Source organism: Lytechinus pictus, chromosome 6 (assembly GCF_037042905.1).
Source record: "Lytechinus pictus isolate F3 Inbred chromosome 6, Lp3.0, whole genome shotgun sequence".
NCBI lineage: Eukaryota > Metazoa > Echinodermata > Echinoidea > Temnopleuroida > Toxopneustidae > Lytechinus > Lytechinus pictus.
Genome location: NC_087250.1, coordinates 13,425,919 through 13,448,984, shown reverse-complemented (window position 1 = coordinate 13,448,984; position 23,066 = coordinate 13,425,919). Strand labels below are relative to the sequence as shown.

At 39.5% G+C, this 23,066-nt stretch overlaps 1 protein-coding gene across 1 annotated transcript; it reads left to right on the top strand.

Moving 5' to 3' along the window:
* Positions 1 to 22,029, top strand: LOC129263792 (bifunctional arginine demethylase and lysyl-hydroxylase JMJD6-like). Its single transcript, XM_064100951.1, has 8 exons — positions 1 to 439; positions 8,916 to 9,130; positions 11,114 to 11,266; positions 12,855 to 13,051; positions 13,496 to 13,643; positions 15,495 to 15,683; positions 15,956 to 16,140; positions 17,881 to 22,029. The coding sequence occupies exons 1-8, from the start codon at positions 385 to 387 to the stop codon at positions 17,969 to 17,971; spliced, it is 1,233 nt and encodes a 410-aa protein (XP_063957021.1). The 5' UTR covers positions 1 to 384; the 3' UTR covers positions 17,972 to 22,029.
* Positions 22,030 to 23,066: the final 1,037 nt, after the last annotated feature.

Sequence of the window (23,066 nt, the reverse complement as noted above, 5' to 3'; positions counted from 1 at the left end):
GCTTACGTGCGGGAAGCATACAGGGTGCTTACACTATTTTCGAAATATACCATTTTTACATATGATGTTACTGGTGAAAGACAAGAAATACCATGAAAAATCATGAAGTTTTGATGCTAAGGATAATTTTATTATATGATTATTTACATCACTTTCACTAACTGGTCCTATTTCATTGATTTTGTTCAAATTTTTACTTCGAGTCCTATCCCATTATCGGCTCATCTAGTTCTGTGAAACATAGCAAAGGCACCCCTCGTAATTCATCTTTTTCTTTGATCTTTCTGCTTGCGAGCTCGCCTTGAAAATTTTGCTCAAAATAGACGTAAAAATTTCGATTTGAGACTGAACGTACCTAGACTCCATATTTTACTTATTCGGGAGATGGATAAGAGAACACGCAGAACTGTTTGGGAAGCCAAAAAGGCAGCTAGACCTGGTAAATATATAATTTTATTGAAATATCTTTTTTTACAGTCAGTGCCGTGCTGCCAGGCACCAATCATGCGCAGACCGCGCCCGACTGGCCTGCGCCAGCCTGCCGCCTTGCTGGCGGCGCATGCAGCTGCAGCGGAAGCGGCATCCAACTCCAAGAGTCCAAGTACCAGGCAGTAGTGCAAGAAAGACATCGATCCGTCTCGAGGATTTGTTTTGGTCTTTAGTATTTGAGATATTCTTCCATTTGCATGCTAGCTTTGCACTTTGTTTACAAACATGAAACAATAAAAACTAGGTCTAACGTAATAATACTAACTGACTAATACTAATAGTATAATAGTCTCTCTACTCTACTCTCTAGAGTCTAGTCTAGAGACTAGACTAGTCTAGACATGCTAGATTCCAATTTTGAACAAATTGCACTGAATATTTTTGACGTCTTGTCGAGTTGACTGCTTTTTACTCCTTGGCAGTTACTAAACTTTAGTTACAGTTGCATGCCATGAAGTTGTTAAAGGACAAGTCCACCCCAACAAAAAGCTGATTTGAATAGAAAGAGAAAAATCAAACATGAATAACGCTGAAAACTTCATCAAAATCGGATGTAAAATAATAAAGTTATGACATTTTAAAGTTTCGCTTATTTTTAACAAAATAGTTATACGAACGAGCCAGTTACATCCAAATGAGAGAGTCGATGATGTCACTCACTCACTATTTCTTTTGTTTTTTATTGTTTGAATTATACAATATTTCAATTTTTACGAATTTGACAATTAGGACCCCCTTGCTTGAACCACAAAATGTTAAAATAATGGAATTCCATGTGTTCAGGGAGGAATTAAACTTTGTTTGACATGACAGTGACGAGAAAATCAAAATATTTCATATTTCATATAATAAAATACAAAAGAAATAGTGAGTGGGTGATGTCATCGGTTCTCTCATTTGCATACCGAACAGGGTGTGCATATAACTGTTTTGTGAAATTAAGCGAAACTTTAAAGTGTCATAACTTTCTTATTTTACATCCGATTTTGATGAAATTTTCAGTGTTATGCTTGTTTGATTTTTCTCTTTCTATTCAAATCAGCTTTTTGTTGGGGTGGACTTGTCCTTTAACAATAACACTTATGTTTAGTAGTAGTATGGTCAGTTCCCCCATGTCTGCGCGGTCTCCCAAGTCTGCGCACCCGCGTATCTGCGCGATTCTAGTAAAAGAAGATACGCAACGAGCACGAACTTTACACATGCATTACATAGACAGGTATTCATAAAAAATCTGACTCAAAATGGTGGAAAAATAATGAATTCAGGGCATTTCATGCGACGGCCTCAAAATGCAGCCTTTGTCATCAAAATCCCCGAATAGTGTGCAAAGTGAATGAGTGCGCAGACATGGGGTACCATTTTTTTTTCAATCTGAAAATGACTGCCCAAAGGTTTTTCAAGAAAATCTTATATTTTCTTTCATTTTTTAATGAGAAATTTGGTACACTTACTCTTAATAATATAAGGAACACTATTAACCAAAAGATTTTGTGAAATAAGAAGAAATTCATGTTAAATCTTAACTCAAATTGTTAGGTGCGCAGACTTGGGGCCCACCATCATACATTAAAATAAAACATATGCATGTATGTATTTACAGTGGTTCAGTGAAAAATAATTTCATCCGACTCGAATCGTGGGATTTGTCATTACTTTAGTTTAGCAGTAGTGGCGCACGGCCAATATGGGAGACTCTCCAATAGGGGAGACAATCTCCCACATTGGAGACTTGCTTTGCAAAAGGACAAAAGAAACAACACCATCAAAAGCATGATTTTTTTCACCCAAAATTTTGTCTCACTGAGGTCAGAAGCCCATTTGTTTTGTGTGTGATTGACAACAAAAATCCTTATCAAAACAAAAGTAGACAGTGAATTTTTAAAGTAGACGGTGAAAAGGGGTAATTTTTCATGAGGAATCTGCTTATCACATTTTTATTTGCCGCCAAGTTAATCCTTTTGCAGCAAATGTAAACAAAGGAAATTGGACTCCAAAACTGGAGACTCTGAAATTGGATACCCAAATTCTTTACAAAAGTCTCTGATATTGGAGATAATCTCCCACATTGGAGACAGTCTCCAAATATTGGCCGTGCGCCTCTACTGTTTAGCCTTTAGGGAAGTTCGGGTAGCCAGGACTCAGGAGGTCCTAGACTAGAGTAAAAATCATTTACTAACGTATGCGTACTCTCAACGTAGCCTGGAATTGCTTCCTATACATCTACACACACCGCCAAAAACTTGAAACTTTCGCCCCCGAGATATTCAAAGAAATCTAGCCCTAAATCATGTACATGGGATACAACTTCATTCCCCAACAAGAATTCATTCAAAAAACAAGAAAAATGTTATGAAAAGATGGGAAAAATTTGCGGGCCGGACTTGTCCCGCGAAAAAGCCCTTTACCAGACAATTTTGGAACACGCATGCGGTCATTCCGACCCCGGAATGGGGGGGGGGGCGGGATGCAGGGGAACCCAGTTTTCTCCAACCGAAAAAGGTCGAAACATATGGTACCGTACTGGTAGCCCGGGGGTTCAGAAGTATTGTTGTACATACATTGCATGACCAAATTATTTCCAAACGCCCCCTCAACGAGTTTTTCTCTGTGTGCAAAATAACCCCGGCCATAAACAATTTTTTCGCGGGCTTCATTTACACATTTTGGCCCTTAATCAAGTTGTCGCCAGCCATAACAAGTTTTGTCTACTTGCTAACAATAAGCTTGTATGCCCCCCCCCCATCGGAAAGAACCCGACCTCTTTTCAGAAACGAGGAGGAAAAAGCCCCAGGGAAAAAAAATTGGGGAATTACCCTAAACACGTTTGGCTAGTCTTAAAAAAAAAATGCTTTGGAAAAAAGCATATCCTATACGTTTGACCCCGCGATTGACCATTCTTTCAAACGCTCCCTTTTTAAAAAAAATCGTTGTTTTTGATACCCTTACGAGGGCACACGCTGCCCGCGTCCAAAACTGAAAAAAAACCCATCCCTTTAAACACGTTTTTTTTTTGGGGGGGATCATGCATGTGTACAGCAATATATTTGACTGCCCCCCCCCCAGGACGGTATAGGTCTCCTGGAATTTACTCCGAAAATTCCTGGAATTCTACAAAATATCTCGGAATTTTACAAATGTTCACCAGTCTTTCATAAGATGTTACACTTCTTTTCTCTACACACAGTATAGGGCCCAGTTCCGTATAATGAGCCAAAACTTTTTGAGGGGGCGGAGTATGACCGCATCGGATAAAAGATAACAAAGTATTATTAAATGTACATGGGATACAACTTCATTCCCGATGTTTCTACGATATTGATTTAATTTTTAAACAAGAATTCATTAAAAAAACGAGAAAAAATGTTATGAAAAGATGGGAAAAAATTGCCACCGCGTTTACGTTGCCATCTTGATTTCATTGTCTTTTGCTTGGCAACAGCACGCAAAACGCAGGATTTGCCTATAGATGTGACACTTAAATGTATTTAAAGTTTTATACCATTTATAATCATTTCTGTGCTTGTTGCACAAATGTAACGATACCAGTTTTACCACCTATATAAAACACATGACCTTTTATTAATTTTGAAAACAATGTTACTTGAAATTTGTTGCTTTTCAACATAAAGGGACTCACAAGAATAGGCTCAATACTACAGATTTTAAGCGCTTTTCTGAATGAAAAAGATGAAAGACATATCATAAAATGGTCGTGCTATATATTTGTAACCATGATGATTTTTTTTTAAACCCATTTATTTGACAGTTTGTGTGATGTCACTGTGCCCACCAAGGCCCCTTTTCAATGTATCAACCAATTTTTTTCTCACAGAAAACAATGTCCTTTACTGTATAGGGACAGTGATTTTCCGCGATCGCGGAAAACGGACGGAATTCACGGAAAGGGCCTTTTGAAACGGAAAGTGGCATTTCAAACGGAAAATCACGGAAAACGTATTTTCCCTCAAAATACACAGAATAGCAACAGAAATTACTCCAAAATCACAACAAAATGAGAATATTAAATGGCCACAAAACCCCATAAAACACGATCTCACTTCGCTACTATCATGACAATTCACACATCGTGACTGCACTCGACATCAGCACACTCGATTGTACCCCGCACCCGTCCCGTGTCCCGTATACGTACCCGGCGCGGCTGGCCGGGTTGGGCTTCACAATATGCACACATATCGTTCAACTACACGGTCGTGTGTTGCTGCCCTCTACGTTTGAAGATGTAACAGCACGATATCGTCTTAAAATCCAAGATGGCGGATTGGCAAAAGCCGTTGACTGATGATAACGATGTCCAAAAAACCCCAAAATTATCGATGAAACATCATTTCACCGTGAAATAATGCTAATAATGTGAAAGGTGAGGATGTATGCATGCTAAATGGGTTTGTAAAAATATTTTATGCACCTGCATAGATCCGATTAGAACGGATTCTATTGTGTTGTTGGTACAGTAGCAGATACAAATTTTGACCAGTGCGATTCAATGTGATTTTGCTATTCAATGTGTAAACGGAATTGTCACTTTTCCGTGTGTACAAAGTAAGCTTGTAACCGATTTTGCAATCTTCAACCGATTCCATTCGATTTCACCACAATCGGCAATCACTTGCCGATCTTCGATCATGCCCCTTGAAGGAAAAAATCGAAAATAAAAAATCGGCGTAGATCTGGTTACAGTGCGTGATCGCTCAGAACATATTTCAAGATTGTTTTTGAGGTGCTAGCTATTTACAGGTCGCATTATTCAGGGAGAAAGTCGCGGTATTATCTATGGCAATGTTTAAGGGGATAGATATCTTCTCTTCCAACTCATGGTGATAGCGGATGCCGCCGTGAACTTTGAAAAGTCGTATTACCGACGGAGCTCACTGCGTTACTCTCTTACATCGTTTATGATTATATACATTTTATTTTCAACCTCGTGGTGATAGCGGATGCCGCCGTGAACTTTAAAAGGTCGTATTACCGACGGAGCTCACTACGCTACTCTCTTACCCCCTTTATAATGATATAAATCTTCTCTTCAACCTCGTGGTGATAGCGGACCCCGCCAGAAACTTTTAAAGACTGTACTGTTGACGGAGCTTATTGCGTTACTCTCTTACATCATTTATGATGATATTCATTTTATTTTCAACCTCGTGGTGATAGCGGAAGCCGCCGTGAACTTTGAAAGGTCGTATTACCGACGGAGCTCACTGCGCTACTCTCTTACATCGTTTATAATGATATAAATCTTCTCTTCAACCTCGTGGTGATAGCGGACCCCGCCAGAAACTTTTAAAGACTGTACTATTGACGGAGCTTATTGCGTTACTCTCTTACATCGTTTATGATGATATACATTTTATTTTCAACCTCGTGGTGATAGCGGATGCCGCCGTGAACTTTGAAAGGTTGTACTATTGACGGAGCTCATTGCGTTACTCTCTTACATCGTTTATGATGATTTACATTTTATTTTCAACCTCGTGGTGATAGCGGACCCCGCCGTGAACTTTTAAAGATCGTGCTACTGACGGAGCTTATTGCGTTACTCTCTTACATCGTTTATGATGATATTCATTTTATTTTCAACCTCGTGGTGATAGCGGATGCCGCCGTGAACTTTGAAAGGTTGTACTATTGACGGAGCTCATTGCGTTACTCTCTTACATCGTTTATGATGATTTACATTTTATTTTCAACCTCGTGGTGATAGCGGACCCCGCCGTGAACTTTTAAAGATCGTGCTACTGACGGAGCTTATTGCGTTACTCTCTTACATCGTTTATGATGATATTCATTTTATTTTCAACCTCGTGGTGATAGCGGAAGCCGCCGTGAACTTTGAAAGGTCGTATTACCGACGGAGCTCACTGCGCTACTCTCTTACATCGTTTATAATGATATAAATCTTCTCTTCAACCTCGTGGTGATAGCGGACCCCGCCAGAAACTTTTAAAGACTGTACTATTGACGGAGCTTATTGCGTTACTCTCTTACATCGTTTATGATGATATTCATTTTATTTTCAACCTCGTGGTGATAGCGGAAGCCGCCGTGAACTTTGAAAGGTCGTATTACCGACGGAGCTCACTGCGCTACTCTCTTACATCGTTTATAATGATATAAATCTTCTCTTCAACCTCGTGGTGATAGCGGACCCCGCCAGAAACTTTTAAAGACTGTACTATTGACGGAGCTTATTGCGTTACTCTCTTACATCGTTTATGATGATATACATTTTATTTTCAACCTCGTGGTGATAGCGGATGCCGCCGTGAACTTTGAAAGGTTGTACTATTGACGGAGCTTATTGCGTTACTCTCTTACATCGTTTATGATGATATACATTTTATTTTCAATCTCGTGGTGATAGCGGATGCCGCCGTGAACTTTGAAAGGTCGTATTACCGACGGAGCTCACTGCGCTACTCTCTTACCCCCTTTATGATGATAGACATCTTCTCTTCAACCTCGTGGTGATAGCGGACCCCGCCGTGAACTTCAAATTGATTTGAAAACGCTAGCTACCCAAAACATTTTAATAACATATTTCAAATCATCGTGCGTGCTTGCGTCGTCTACTTCATTTTAATTGCACTTGCGACTTTAAGATGATGCGTCGTAAGAGATCATTCCAATAATTCTACATCGCTAGCACCTAAAAATACTTCTAAAAGATGTCCCGCCGATCGTTCATTAACCTGTGAGCTATGAGAAATATTTTCATTTTATTTTCCTTTGCGCCTTTGCTCGAAAGATGCGTCTTTCGTTTATCTTTCTAATAAAAATCACTCGGTTTATTTTAAAGCAATAACACCTCAAAACCCCTGGCTTTAAAACATGTTCCAAACGATCGCGCATGTTGGCGACTTCCATTCCAATGCATTCGTCTTTGTGACTTTGTCAGGAAGATGCGCGCGACCGCGAACAACATTTTGATGTATTCCTTTGTTTTTAAACATCGCCGATTCGATTTTAGAAGCTTAACTGCCGATCCGATTTTCGATCTGATTTTTGATCCGATTTACAACATTAGTACAAAGTCTATGGGGAAACGGAATTTCCGTTTTCTGACATGCTGAAACGGAATTTGAGATTTTCTGAAACGGAAAAGGCAATTTTTTTAAACGGAAAATCACTGTCCCTAACTCTAGTCTTAAAATAACTATAGTCAGCTGCAATTGAATCAATAAAAACAACAATATTTACATATAATAATAAGAATAATAATGATAATAGTAATGACGCAAAGATTATCTACTTTTCCATGCAATGGTGCACTAGATATATCACCCTAATGTAGCTTTAGCTTCAGCTGCTAAGGCGCTTGGTGTAATAAAAAAATAATCAAACTTGCTAAAATAGTGCTTAACACTTACTTTATCAGAAGTCTCTGTGCGCTCTATGTAGCCTTATTAAATCGTACCCGGTACCCATTCACCTCACCTGGGATGAGTGCAGCACAATGTGGATCAATTTCTTGCTGCACGAAATTGCGACATGGCTGGGATTCGAACTCAGGATTCTCATTTCAAAGGTGAGAGTCAGATCAGGGTTCCCAACCATTCAGGGAAAATTATTTTACTTTTACTTAAATCAGGGAATTCGATAAAAAAATACCTCATATCAGGGAAAAATGGTTCAAACTTCAATTGAGAGAAAAGTGAAGGAATTTTGATCAGCCCAAAAGTCATCAAAAGCATGGTCGTCAGTCAGATCTGTTATATTTTGTAGCATATATAAAAACAATATCTATTGAATGACTGGTTACGGTGGTACAAATTAGTTTTACATTATTTGTTTTTATGCTGAAAATACATGTATTTGACTGCAACAACTTTAACATGCGAAAGTGGAAATGGGTTTTAAAAATTATCAGGGAACGTTAAAACTTTATCAGGGAATTTCGTTTTCTTGAAAAGCTGGGAACCCTGCAGATTCAACAGTCCACAACGATCCAATTTATCAAATATGAATAAGCTATCACCATTCCATTTGTTTTGGTCTAGTGGTTTACTAAGATTCTCGCCTTTCAAACTGAAGGATGTAGGTTCGATTCCCAGCCATGGCGTGTTTTCCTTCAGCAAGAAATTTACCCACATTGTGCTGCACTCAACCCAGAGAAGGTGAATGGGTGTCGGCAGGAAGTAATTCCTCAATAAAAAAAAAAAGCTGTGGGCACCGGAATCAGAAGACTAGCTCACCGGGGTAATATACATGTAGGAGTGCCATGAGCACCTAACAAGGTTGATGCATGCGCTGTATAAATCCTTTTTCTTTTTGAGTAAGCTAGTCTACCGATCCCGGTGCTCACTGGGGGTAATATAGGAGTGCCTTGAACACTTAACAAGGTCGATACATGCGCTATGTAAATCCTGTATTATCATTTTTTTCTCTTTTGAAAAACAAAACAGAACTGCGAGACCTGGGTGACTGGGAGCGTTTTCATTTCCGCGACAGTTTCCGGCCGCGCATCGAAGAATTGAAAGCCAAGGACAATTGCCATAGGGTGGATGTGAACTCGGTGACGACGGACGAGTTTATCGAACTATTTGAAAAGCCTGGACTCCCCTGTGTCATCGTGAAGGATCAGGATACGTGGCTGGCGCAGAAGAAATGGACAGTCAGGGTGAGTTGTCGGCCCCGTCTCAGAGCTGCCAAGTAGTACGATTTAGCCGTATTTAGTACGTTTTTGCAACCAAAATACGGCAGTACGTTTTTTCTTTAAAAAATATGTTTTTTGTATTAAAAAAAAAAAAAAAAAAAAAAAAAAAAAAAAAAACATCATCTCTTTGGCCCGAATTCACAAAGGCGGTTTTGAAAACCCACGGTTGAGTCCATGGTTTATGCAGATTTCCTGTATAAATTACGCTTGATTTAGCGCGTATCGGGCGCGTATAGAAAACATGTCCAATGCTGATGCGCGCATTTGTCACAGTGCGCCAAATTGACGCCTGTTACCATGGTTAAATACGCCTTTTTATTCATGAGTCCACTGTTTTTATTCATGAGTCCACTCTTCAAACAGTGGACTCATGAATAAAATAGCGTATCTAACCATGGTAACAGGCGTCAATTTGGCGCACTGTGACAAATGCGCGCATCGGCATTGGACATGTTTTAAACACGCGCCCGATACGCGCTAAAACCATGGACTCAACCGTGGTTTTCTTACAAAGAGTTGCGATTGATCCAATCAACCTCAAGTATATATGGAAATCCATCAATGTCAAAATTTTAACATTAGGAAATTTGCACAATGTCCTTTGAAAACAAAGAGAAGCATACTGAATTGTCAAGAATATACTGACTGTATGAATATACATGTACATCGTATCTAGAAAGTATTTTGTACAAACATGTATCTTAGATGTTGACGTTGCTGGCTTTCTATTGTTGTGGTTGATTGAATCAATTGCATTTTTTTGCAAGACGGGCCGTCTTACAAAGAGTTGCCATTGATCCGATGAACCTCAACTATATGAAAATCCATCCATGCCATAATTTTTTCAACAGGAAATTTGCACTAAGGAAAGAGAAGCACACTGAATTTTCAAGAAAACGATGAATATATTACTTGTGGAAAATATTTTGAACGATTGCATTTTAGATGTTGACATTGCTGGCTTTCCATATTTGTGGTTGATGAAAGACTCTGTACTGACTGAACGGAAGCATTGTTTAGCGGCAACAATGCATATTAATAGAGGCCTTATAACATGTACAACTGGTAATGCCCCATCGATGCCTCATGTTACGATATTGCATTATTTACAACTTTGATGAACATTTGTCAATACAGGTCAATGAATATGACTGTGATTGACTGGACCTACTGTAGATGCTCTGTTAGCGCTAAAAATGTTTCTGTGCGGCCGGCATTGGATGTTTTGTCTGTTTTGCTCATTGTGATGCAACGCTGAGTCGATGAATTTTAGTATCAAGCAGCTGAGGAGTGAACCTAGTACTCCAGGGGCCCGTAACACAAAGCTTTATAGCAATGATCGTAGAACATTTTTCTATGATTGATTCCATTGACTACAATGTATAATCAATCGTGAAAATCAAATGTCCGAGTAATCGCTAACCTTTGTGTCATGGGACCCTGATGAGTGATTGATTAATCCAAATTGCCTCTGCTGGTTTGTTGGGATTGTCATTACCAATATTGCAAGAGGTCGAAGGTTCGAAAATCAATCCTGTCCCGTTTTGGTCTTGCCTGCACAGTAGGCAAGACAAGCCTGACATTTATTTTATAAATTCATACTGCTCGAGTAAAATGTTCAATTTACAAGAATCAGGAAGACACGGTGGTTTGATACTGTTCCAGTATCTTTCTTATGATTCTTTTTTCTCCACACCAGCCCCTCGCTAAAAATAGTCCGCACCATTGCCTTCAGTAACCATGGAAGACCCGGCGCTACTTTTACGATCGGCCATTAAAAGACTTGTGCATGCGGGCCTGGTGCCGGTCTGGCGCTGATAAAAGCAGCGTCAAAATAGCCCTTGCCAGAAGTAGCCCGCGCCATTTATATACTCAAAATTTGATCAGCGAGTTACTGAAAGCGGTATCAGAAACTTAAAATTCTCAACCGTCACTTTACTATTGCAGAGGCTTGCCAAGAAATACCGCAATCAACGCTTCAAGTGCGGCGAAGATGACGAAGGTTACTCCGTCAAGATGAAGATGAAGTATTACGTGCAATATATGCATAACAACAGGGACGATAGCCCACTCTATATATTCGACAGTAGCTTTGCTGAGGTAGGTTATCTTTATTATTTCTACTGTCATTATTCACCACCATTAAAATAATGATGTTCTTTTGACTCCGTAGATCGCCCGTCTCTATACCCGGAAGTCTGGAGTTCAAGCCCCAAAAGACGTTAAAAGATTGGAGTGGCTGCTACCCTGTTTGGCGTTCAACGATTTAAAGGGATAGAGCAAAGTTGATCTGGCACTGCACAATTTCATTTCATTTCATTTCATTTTCATTTATTTCCATATTCAAATTCAAATTGTACAATATAAAAAACATGATAAATATACAAAAAAGAATCAATTAAGAATGACAAAAATACAAAAAATACAAATTAACCAAAGAAGCAGAACATAATGTAATCTGAATACGGAGGAATTGCCAAAAAGCCAAAGACGCTTATCGAGGGCAATCCCAGAGTAAAAGTAAAAAGATACATTCATATGGCTGCCGGGCCTTCAATCAATAGGGAGAAATAAGTTTTTGTATGATGACTGAAACTGTTGCAAATGTCCATTTTTATCTGCGACACCAAGGAGAAAAATAGCACTGGGCTCAGGGCGTTTTCACCCTGACGTGCTCATAAGAGCCGTGGGAAATAACCAGAGCCCCAGAAAACTCCATTCACTGCAATATTAATGCTTTTCCAACGTTACAGATTGAGGCATTGTATGGTAAAAAGTAGCCCCCCCAAAAACGGGAGGTACCCACTTACTACACATAGGGCCCATTGCAGAATAAGTTGCTTTTAATAGGGTCTCTTAAAATTATTCTAGTGTAAGTCCCCAAACACACTAATGATTGGTCGAAAATCAAACATCCTTTGATTTTTAGAGCTGTGTTTCATTGCAACCTTTTTTTGTAACAGGCACCCCGATTTAGGTGTATAACAATGTGGATACATCTTTTGCAGGAGGAAATTACATTCTGAAGCAAATAAGCTACTTGAAGACTACGGTATGTCATATCTCACTTGAGTCACTTCAGACCTTTGTTTTAAAATAACCTCACTTTGCAAATCTTAGTAATAATCCTGAATGAAACCAGCTTTTCAGAACCCTTTATGAAAAAGATTGTCCTTTGTCATCATAACATTGAACTTCCAATGAATTAAATGGAATAAATCTTAATTTACATTCTATTTCCCAACAAAACCAATGAACTTTCGACACGATAAAGTATAATCGCTGATGTGGTTTACGGTACACCATGTGGAGTGTTATAGAAACAGTGGATAGAAGAAGAGAAGAAATGGATAGGCGAGAAAGTGGAGATTTGAGAGTAGAGTATTCTTTCTTGAAAGTAGTCCTGAAAAGGACTGTAAACCAGGAAAGTTTGATGAGTTGAGTAGTAGAGCTGATGAGGAGATGCTGGCTTGAGTCGGCGAGTAGAGATGATGAGGAGTAGAGACTCGACGTTTCGGACAGGTTGACTGTCCGTCTTCAGGAGTGAGTGTTCACTCGGCGTGCGTGCGGACGTGGGGGAAAGCGCTGGGCCGGCGGTCACGGCGGGCTGACGTCGTAGGTGGCGCTCTGTGCGTGGGTCGGCGATAAAGTATGTAACATTGATATACATTCTTATCATTTTCCCCAGCATCCGAAGCGTAAGAAGTTGCTGGAAGACTACGTTGTGCCGCACTTCTTTCAAGACGATCTCTTCCAGTTTGCCGGTGACGAGAAGCGTCCACCTTATCGATGGTTCGTTATGGGCCCGGAGCGCTCTGGAACAGGGATCCACATCGATCCACTGGGAACAAGCGCTTGGAATGCCCTCGTCCGGGGTCATAAAAGGTAAATATTAATTTGAGTGTGTGCTGTTTGTGATCGCATATCACCAAAAAAAATTCATTGAAAAGTAAAGAAATACATAAATTGCAAAAACAATATATTTCATCTGATAATAAAAAATATCGCAATTTTTTTTCAAATACTCTTTCTACGAATGACACAAAGTTTCTGCACCAAATATTGGCACATTTTGAGCTTTATTAAGCAAAAGTATGATTTTTCATACTAATTACGCATAAATTAGCATGCTTAATTATAAGCAATTTTCATGAAATTAATACCAATACAGTTTTGTAAATTAGTTCCTAGGCAATGTCCGTGCCAATTTTTGGCACGATCACAAGCCCGGCGATTTCAAGGGGGGCAATATAATATAATATAATCTCCCAAAATACCCCGGCCGAGTTAGGGCTGATTTTATTCATCCTTATTCTCATTTTTTTTCAGATGGTGCATGTTCCCGACTCAGACGCCGAAAGAACTTGTCAAACCATCGATCAATGACGGAGGAAAGCAGAGGGATGAAGCAATCATGTGGTTTACTCACGTTTATCCTCGCACCCAAGACCCATCCTGGCCACAGGAATTCAAACCAGTAAGGATGCTTTACAAAAGGAGTTGACAAAGAGTTAATAAGTGTGACTCACAGACATGCTTAATAACCCTATTTAAAATGGGCTATTTCAGACCAGGATGTACTGGGGGGGGGGGGGGGCTCAATTAGACCCCCCCCTGATCTCGGCCGCTCATACTTAATTCTTTGTGAAACACCCCCTGGATGTTACAGCTAGCGTATGCTGACATATGTACGACAGGCCGTTTTCTCATTATCCCTAAACTTGATTTCAAGAATTGCCTTTGGTTCACAAGGTACAACGATTTCTTGATATAAAGGATATGATATTTCAAAAGGCAATTCTCAATATGGAGAATAGGACGCATGGTTTGTCAAACGCAGGATAAAACGTCAAAATGTGACCGCCCTTTAATTGACTCTCTCATCTGTTCATTAGGAAACTCACTGCTACTAGATATACAGAGCTGCCAAGTAGTACGATTTTTCCATATTTAGTACGTTTTTGCAACCAAAATACGGCAGTACGTTTTTTCTTTAAAAAATATGTAAAAAAAAAAAAAAAAAAAAAAAAAAAAAATGGAGAAAAATCATCTCTATATGTCTCTATTTCATAAAACGTACACAAATATGGTTATTAGATCAATGTAATTTCAGGTAACTTGTTTTTTTTTTCAATCATTTTGTAAAAACCAGGGTGAGATATACACAAGTTTCAATGGGTTTTTTTTCATCTGCAAGAGCAGTGCACATTTTAGCTTGCATGCAGCTTGAGTGCCGTGATGGGCGAGTGCGCCAAGCATTTTATTATGAAATACACTTTTTTGGGGAAAAATACAGTTTTTTTTATCACAGAATGCAGTTTTTCATTCCCAGAGGTTGGCAGGTCTGCAACCATGACATAATGGTGATTTACAAAAAACAAAATGATGATGATTTCAACATTTTTGGCAATCTTGGTAGTGATTGGAACAGAATCCCACAAAATAGGTCCAGGGGCCCGTTGCAGAAAGAGTTGCGTTTAAACGCAAACCCAAAAATCAATTGCAAGTCCCAAATGCGCGCTGTTGATTGGTTGAAAATGAAGTTGCGCATGATTTTCAGAGTTGCAATCGATTGCAACTCTTTCTGCAACGGGCCCCAGGTGAAACTGTCTTTGTGCCAGAAGGCTGGTGGCGTGTCATTTTAAACCTTGATATATCTATACTTGTCACTCAGAACTTCTTTCATTCCAAGTCTTGTTTGAATTCTTCCTTTGTTTCATTAGTTTCAGATCCTTCAGGGTCCAGGTGAAACTGTCTTTGTGGGGGGGGGGGGGGGGTTAGTGGCTAGTGGCATATAGTTGTAAACCTTGAAACAACCATAGCCGTCACCCAGAATTTCTCTCATTCTTTTTGCCATTCTTCCTTTCTTTCATTAGCTTGAGATCCTTCAGGGTCCAGGTGAAACTGACTTTGTGCCGGGGGGGGGGGGGGGGGGGGGGCTAGTGGCTAGTGGCATATAGTTGTCAACCTTGGAACAACCATAGCCGTCACCCAGAATTTCTCTCTTTCTTTTTGCCATTCTTCCTTTCTTTCATTAGCTTGAGATCCTTCTAGGTCCAGGCGAAACTGTCTTTGTGCCAGGTGGCTAGTGGCATGTCGTTGTAAGCCTTGATGCAACATTAACCGTTACCCAGAACTTCTCTCATTCTCATTCTAATTTTTGTTCCAATTCTTCTTTTCTTTCATAAACTCGAGAACCTTCAAGGTCCAGATGAAACTGTCTTTGTCCCGAGAGGTTGGTGGCATGTCGTTGTAAACCTTGATACAACCGTAGCCGTCACCAGGAACGTCTCTCATTCTTTTTGCAATTCTTCTTTTCTCTCGTTAGCTTGAGATCCTACAAGGTCCAGGTGAAACCGTCTTTGTGCCGGGAGGCTGGTGGCATGTCGTTGTAAACCTTGATACAACTATAGCTGTCACTCAGAACTTCTGCAGCAGGACAAACTTTCCCGTCGTATGGCACAAGACCGTCAGAGGGCGCCCCAAGCTTTCCAGGAAATGGATCAAAGCCCTTCAGGTAATGAGTTGTTATTATGTCAATGATGATGATAATGATAATGAGAATGATAATGAAAATGGTAATAATGATAATATTATAATAATAATGATAATAATATTATGATAACAATGATAATAATAATAATAATAATAATGATACTGATAATGATGATAATAATAACAATAATTTTAACATTTTCTGTTGTAATAACAATAATAATAATAGTGAGAGTAGTAATAAATATAAGGGAATGCCATAAATAATCAAATCTCTTGGTGATGTTGTTACAGAGAGAATGGCCGGAGGTCGCCGCCATGGCCGAAAATGTTGACCTGTCCAAGCCCAGCGGTCTCCAGTCCGATAGCTCCTCCGATAGCTCCAGCTCTAGTTCCAGTGATGACAGCGCTTGCTCCTCCTGCGAAAGCAGCGGCAATGAATCCGAGGCTGAAAAACGTCACGATAAAAGAATCAAAAGGTTTGTTTGCTGTGTTCGAGGAAAATTATGGTTTTGTTTGTCAATTTTTCATTTTTTAAAGATTCAATATGAAATGGCTCTTAGGACTATTTATCATATGGAAATAAGAGTCAAATTTAAAATTTGAATGAAGTATAAAAAGTTTTAATGGGTTCGGTTGTGTCACAAGAAAGTAAGTGTGGGCTTTCTGCCTTGCCTGGTCCCAGTAACGTAAAGCTTTACGATTAATCACAGAGTTTATTTTTATGATTGATTATACACAGTAGTCAATGGAGTTAATTACAGAAATCAGCTCAACGAACAATAATTGCTAAGCTTTATGTTACGGGAGCTGGACTTGTAAACACGTGCTATGTGAACGTGAAATGAACCAAGGTTTTAATTTTAGGATTGGCAAATGTCCACGGTGATGTTGGAGAAAGCTGACGGTAATGTAGGCATGACCTCACTTGTTTTTGTTTTTTTAATTAGGCACATTAGCATAGCTCACACATTTGCGTTTTAAGCTGCGTATTGGTTCGTTAGAACAGCAACATGCAGCCTATCGCACCATCCTACGCAATGACACATCAGTTTGCTATCACACTTTTGCTAACAAGCTTGTACACAGTTGCACGCAGTAAAGCAAGAAAATTCATAATAATAATTAACAGTACTTGAATAGCGCATATCACATTATAAATATCACGTCTCTATGCGCTTCCAAAGGACTTGGATATTACATGTATTACCCCGTCTTAAGCTTGGCGGCCGTAATTACAGCGCACACGCATTTCAAAGAATTAATTCTTACCGGGTACCCCTTTACCTCACCTGGTTCGAGTGCAGCACACTGGATGAATTGTGTGCCGAGGGAAACTACATCATGGCTGGGATTTGAACCTGGGACCTTCTGTTTCAAAGTCCGGATACTAATCCACTGGGCCACAACGCTCCACAAATTGGAGGTAAATAGAGCACCAATGCTACATTATTGCCTGTGTAAGCCGCTCGCTGTTGCTTGTTCCTTGTTATTGTGCGTCCTTGACACATTTACACTCATCTTTGCTCGTGTTGATTCTGGTTGTGTTCAGTTGCGGATATTTGAAAAAAAAATTCAAACTAGAATGCATGGCCTCTGCGTTAGTCTGCATATCGGACTCGTATTAGCTTGCGTTTAGTTGTGCTTGACTGTGTTTGTCTGCGTTCAGGCAATCCGCAGATGAACGCAAGCCTTGAGGCAAAGGTGTGAGCCATACTTTCCCAAAAGTGGTGTACCAGTAATAATAATAAATAATAGTTACATTTATATAGCACTTCACACGTTGGTTTCTAAGCGCTCTACATTGTAGTTATTACAGGGGTGTGAGAGTTCAGATTTTTATCTGATTTCAGATTTTTTTGTTTTGATTTTCAGCTTAATTTCAGCTTATTTTTGGCCTTCCTCTGTACAAAAAAGTACCATTTCGGACTTTTTCAACACTCTTCAGCTATTTTCAGATCTTTTTATTTGTGACCACTCACACCCCTGTTATTATTACCCCGGTCATAGGATCCATCACTGTTACACCAGCTCCACTCCCTGGGGAGTATCCTTGCCAGGAACCATTTATCAGTGCACACATGCCAATCTAATCACATTGACTTTCACATCCTATTAGGTACCCATGCAACACCTTGGTGGAGAGCGACAAACGTGGATAAGTGTACCATTTTCTAGAATTACTCATTTTATTTTATTTTCTTCAATTTATTCAACAGACGCAAGGTGGAGGGTGATGACAATGCTGATATACATCATCAGACCATGACGCAGTATGACCCCACAACAGGCATGACCTACAACAGATGACACAACCAATCAGCATCGAGCTTTCATCCCGAGGCATCATGGGACATCATACCGAGTGCTTGGCAGAAGTGTGCAAACATATAGGCCCGTATTCTGAACTCGGGTTTAAATAAAACCCTGCTTTAAAGTTGTGGTATAAGTATGGATAGCCAATAGTTACATAAATCACTAACGGTAGAGATATCATACTTCAGCTCATTTGACTCTCAAATCTTAATTGTCTAGGAAATATGAATAGATAACTGTCTTTACAATCAAATAATCAGGAAAGAGCAGAGCAAATATAAGAAACACACAATGCAATAAAAAATGTTGACACTTTTGGCTTCCCATAATTTTAGCACAGAGTTAAACCATGGTCTAAGTTAAACCTGACTTCAGAATACAGGTCATTGGGTGGTGTTCTGATAATTAAATCTAGGTTTAACCCTAGTCTAAACTAGAATTTTAAACCGCACTTCTATGGAATGCTGGCTTCATAGTATTTATCCCATATTCATTGCAATTTATAATCAACAAATCAATTAATACAATTTGTTATATTAGGCCCTATTGTATTTTCCTTTTCTTCCCTTTTCACGAATCTTGTTATTTTTTTGACCACCTATTACAGCAGGACGAGAATAATTGGTGAATAAGTTGACAAGTGGCACTCCATAAAAGTGTGTAAGGGTGTGTTCAATGTCGGTTTCCAAATTTAAACGGCAACATTGATCATGATTGAAAACTTGATTTTAAAACACGGATATAATGAGAAACAAAGGGTGTGTTCAATGTCCACCATTCCCGGTCGTAAAAGTAAACGTCTTTCAAATCACGATTCGGTGGAAAATTTAAACGTTGAAAAAGATGCGTTTGTCAACGCGATCAGCTCAAATTTACGACCTTAAGCATCGCGAATGCGACATTGAACACAATAGCGTTTTGAAACGTCTTTAAGTTTGCTCTCGCAGTGGAAGCCTACATAAACAGGTGCCAGACCTGACCTCTTTTAATGGGTCAAATTGCATGAGCACTAATGCTGCTCTAACGAAAGCGGGAAATTCAAAGGCGATCAACATATAAACGGCTTCATATTTTCGACACAAGGGTGTGGCGCTGATCGTGTTTTTGTTTGCTGTTTTGGAATTGAGTTTTCAATCATGATTTGAAAATCAACATTGAACACACCCTTAATTAACCCAGTTGTATCTAAACCATTGCTATCAGAATACCACCCATAGTGTAGTTATTATTAATATTATTTTTTTTCAATTCGGGATCGTTGAAGGAGGCTGAAATTGATCACTGTTCATGATTACTTTGTTGATTCTCGTTAGACTGTCTGGGCCCTGTCTCTCAAAAGAGCTATGATTGATCCAATCGGTCTCAACTATGGAAAGCCATTCATGTCATAATTCTTCACACGGAAGGTACACAACATCCGCGACTGAAATCCTTGATTGTGATTGGCTGCTGCGCATTGTTTCCATGCAACAGGGATTTATATCCTATTCGTCTAATGCCAATACGTCCAATTGCCAACTCGTCTACTACCATTTGGTCTATCATCAATTTGTCTACTATCCACATGGTCTTCTTTCATTTCGTCTAATAACCAGTTCGTCCTATAGCCATGTAGTCCATATACCATTTGGTCTAATTAAACTTAAGTGTTCATTGTGCAAAATGAATGAAAAGAAAATGGGTATTAGACCAACTGGTTATTAGACGAAATGGTAATTAGACGAAGTGATGATTGGACCAAATGATTGTGAGACTAAATGTTGATGGAGGGAATGGCATTAGACTAAATGAAGGTACTCCATGTGGTGAGTGGACCAGTTGTCAGTGGACAAATTGGCAATTTACCGCAGGAGAGCCACTGAGATATCCTGCATCTGACAATCCAATTTCTCCTTAAAACAATTTAATTCTGCCCCAAGATACAAATCAAACTATAGGCTTATTTATACTGAAATGTACACTCTCCTTTTAATACATTTAGTAACCTCACAACGGGCAAGTATATTTATAAAGACTAGCTTAATAACACACAGTGAGTTAGAGACTATGTGCAGTGTGGGTCAGCTCGTTCTTGCTTTGCATTTTTTTCTTTTCCATGTCAGCTCTGTCTTTCCTGTATCATGTTCACATTTCATCAGATGAAATGTTGAATACTTGCTTTTTTGTTTGTTTTCTTGTCAGTATTTTCTTGTTCCAAGCCATACCAAATGTGTATGTACTTTATAAATGTTTCCAATGTGGGTTTAGTCAGCCATGGGTAAATCTTTCAGGACCTCAAAAATCTGTTCGGCACTTCAACTTTGGCAAAATTTGACTTAGAAAAGTGAACTGCACTGGTTACAGTATTACAGTAAGGATCCTTATCAAATGGTTGATCTCCAATGATTCCCATTGACAAAAAATAAATAAAATAAAAAAGATATAAATACATAAGAAATTTCTAGAGCAATGAAATACATGAGAAGAATTTTTGATACAACTTTTTCTTAAATACACATTTGACAAGAATGTTGATACCAAAGTTTAACCATATTTGAGCTATATTTAAAGATACACAGCCAAATTATGATCCTATGTATTATTTAGCATAATAATTAACACTTGATAAGGATCTGAAAAGGAGTGTTCAGACCAGAATTAAAGTTATGGAGCTATATTTGAAGATTAACAGCCAAATAATGATTTGATGAATGAATTAGCATAATGAATTAATCAATTTGAATGATTCTGGTACAATGTAACTTTTCAATTTTGGAGATTACAATATGTGTGAAGTGTGTGCCAATTATCACCGTGATGGCGCGATCAAAGGCCAAGATCTGGGGAGCGTTTCATGAAAGGAATTGTCGGACGTCTTGTGCGACAAGTCCTGTTTTTTTTCCAACAGTTAGTGCTTCTCAGCCAATCAAAATCAATGACAACTTGTCGGACAAAAAATGTTGATGAAACGCTCCCCAAGGCCCTGTCTTACAAAGAGTTGCAATTGATCCGATCAACAACAACTATGGAAAGCCAGCCACATCAACATCTAAAATCAAAGTTTGTTTCAAATGTTTTCTAGATATGATGTATACTAATACTTTCATTGTTGCCTGGACAATGTGATGCGCTCCTCTGTTTACAAAAGAGCTTTGTGCAAGATTTTGATAGGGAAATTATAACGATGATGGATTTCCATACAGTTGAGATTGATTGAATCAATCGCAACTCTTTGTAAGACGGGACCCAGGGGCCCCGTTTCATAAAGGACTTGCAACTGTTGTAACTTTGCCATAATGGCAACTACCATGGTTACAGGGCTCGGCAGCCAATCATAATCAATGTTTCAATGGTAGTTGCCATAATGGCAAAGTTACAACAGTTGCCAGTCCTTTATGAAATGGGCCCCAGATCTGACAACTTTTCTTGATTTTGATTGGCTAAGAAGCGCTGTTACCATGGTAACTGTCGGATAAAATGGGACTTGTCGGATAAAACGTCCGACAAGTCTTTTCATGGAATGCTCCCCTGAAATGGGGAGGTGGAGGGGGGGGGGGGGGTTCAAATAAGCGGCCAGGGCTTTATAGGCTTAAGCCCATGTGGTATGAGACTATCTTGATCGAAGACCAACTACCTGTAGACCAAGTCAATATAAACCTCTTTATATAAATTACTACAGTATGGTGCATGATGTGGAAAGTATCCAATAAATCAGCATTTTTATTTTTGTAGACTCGTAAAAGTATATAAAATGCTAAATAAGCAGCTTGTATACAAGGATACATATATGCATCCTTGTATGCATCGTAGTGTCATATCAGTGTTGACAGGTGATTTAACAATGTACACAACGGAGTACACTGAACGCCAAACTTGTATTAAGTTATGGCTGGTAGCTGGTGCTAAGATTGCCTCAACACCAGCATTCTACACTTGACACCAAACTTATCATCCAGCGTACATCACTTCTAGACCTCTTTATGCAGTCACCTATAGTCAATGCATGTTTATATTTGTATTTGTGTTGAATGTTGTAAGCTTTTTATTTAAATTTGCAATAGAATGCAATCAGTTGTCAAGCTTGTCTTTGTGTTTTAATTCATCTTGGAGAGGTTTTTAAGTGAAAGAAAAGAGTACCAAAGCGATGACGTCAGTTGCCATGGTGTCATGGCGGCCTGGTTCTAAACAAATGAACCCGGAGTGTGTTTCTCATAGGAGAAAATGGCTGCTAACGGCATTTCATCGCTTGCAATCTCAGGATGGTAATTTTTGCAAATACAGATGTGTATAGACGATCGTCAGCTGCGACTCTGTTTAGAACCAGCCGGTACGTTGTCATGACAGTGATGTCACACTTTGGTACTCTATGGTTGATGGGGAGAGAGGAGGGCTCAGAGAGCAAGAGAGACTGTGAGGGGAGGAGAGAAAGAGAGGGAGGGGAGTGGGAGAGGGGGGATAGGCGAGGGAGGTGGGCACTGAAAGAAGGGGGGTGGGAGGGGAGAAGAGAGAGAAAGGGGGAGTAAGAGGGTGGGGGAGGGAGAGATAAAAGGGAAGAAAATGGGGGAGTGAGGGTGGAGAGAGAGGGTGGGGGAGAGAGAGAGGAGGGAAGAAAATGGGGGAGGGAGAGAGATAAAAGGGAAGAAAATGGGGGAGTGAGAGGGTGGGGGAGAGAGAGAGGGGTGGAGGGAGGGAAGAAAAGAGAATGGGAGAGGGTGGGGGAGAGAGGAGGGAAAGAAATAAAAGGAAAGGGGGGGGGGTGGTGAGAGGGAATGGGAGAGAAGAGGGGGTGGAGAGAAGAGAGACAAGACAGACGTTGTTGTTTATAAGTTATTCTTATGGTAACTCTTATATCAAATCAATAGCCAATCAGAATCACGGATTCCATGCAAATTACTACCATCGCATGGCATAAGTTACCATAATGGTAACTTTTGCAACGGGGCCTAGAACCATTAATATGGTTTGAATGTGATTTCATGAAAAGACACGGGGGTGTTTCACAAAGATTGAAGTATGACTCAAGTTGCACTTAAATGCCGACACGTACATAATGTGCAACGCGCGATCTTATTGATAGATACGCAGTAGTGCATGTCCTCATGACACGATC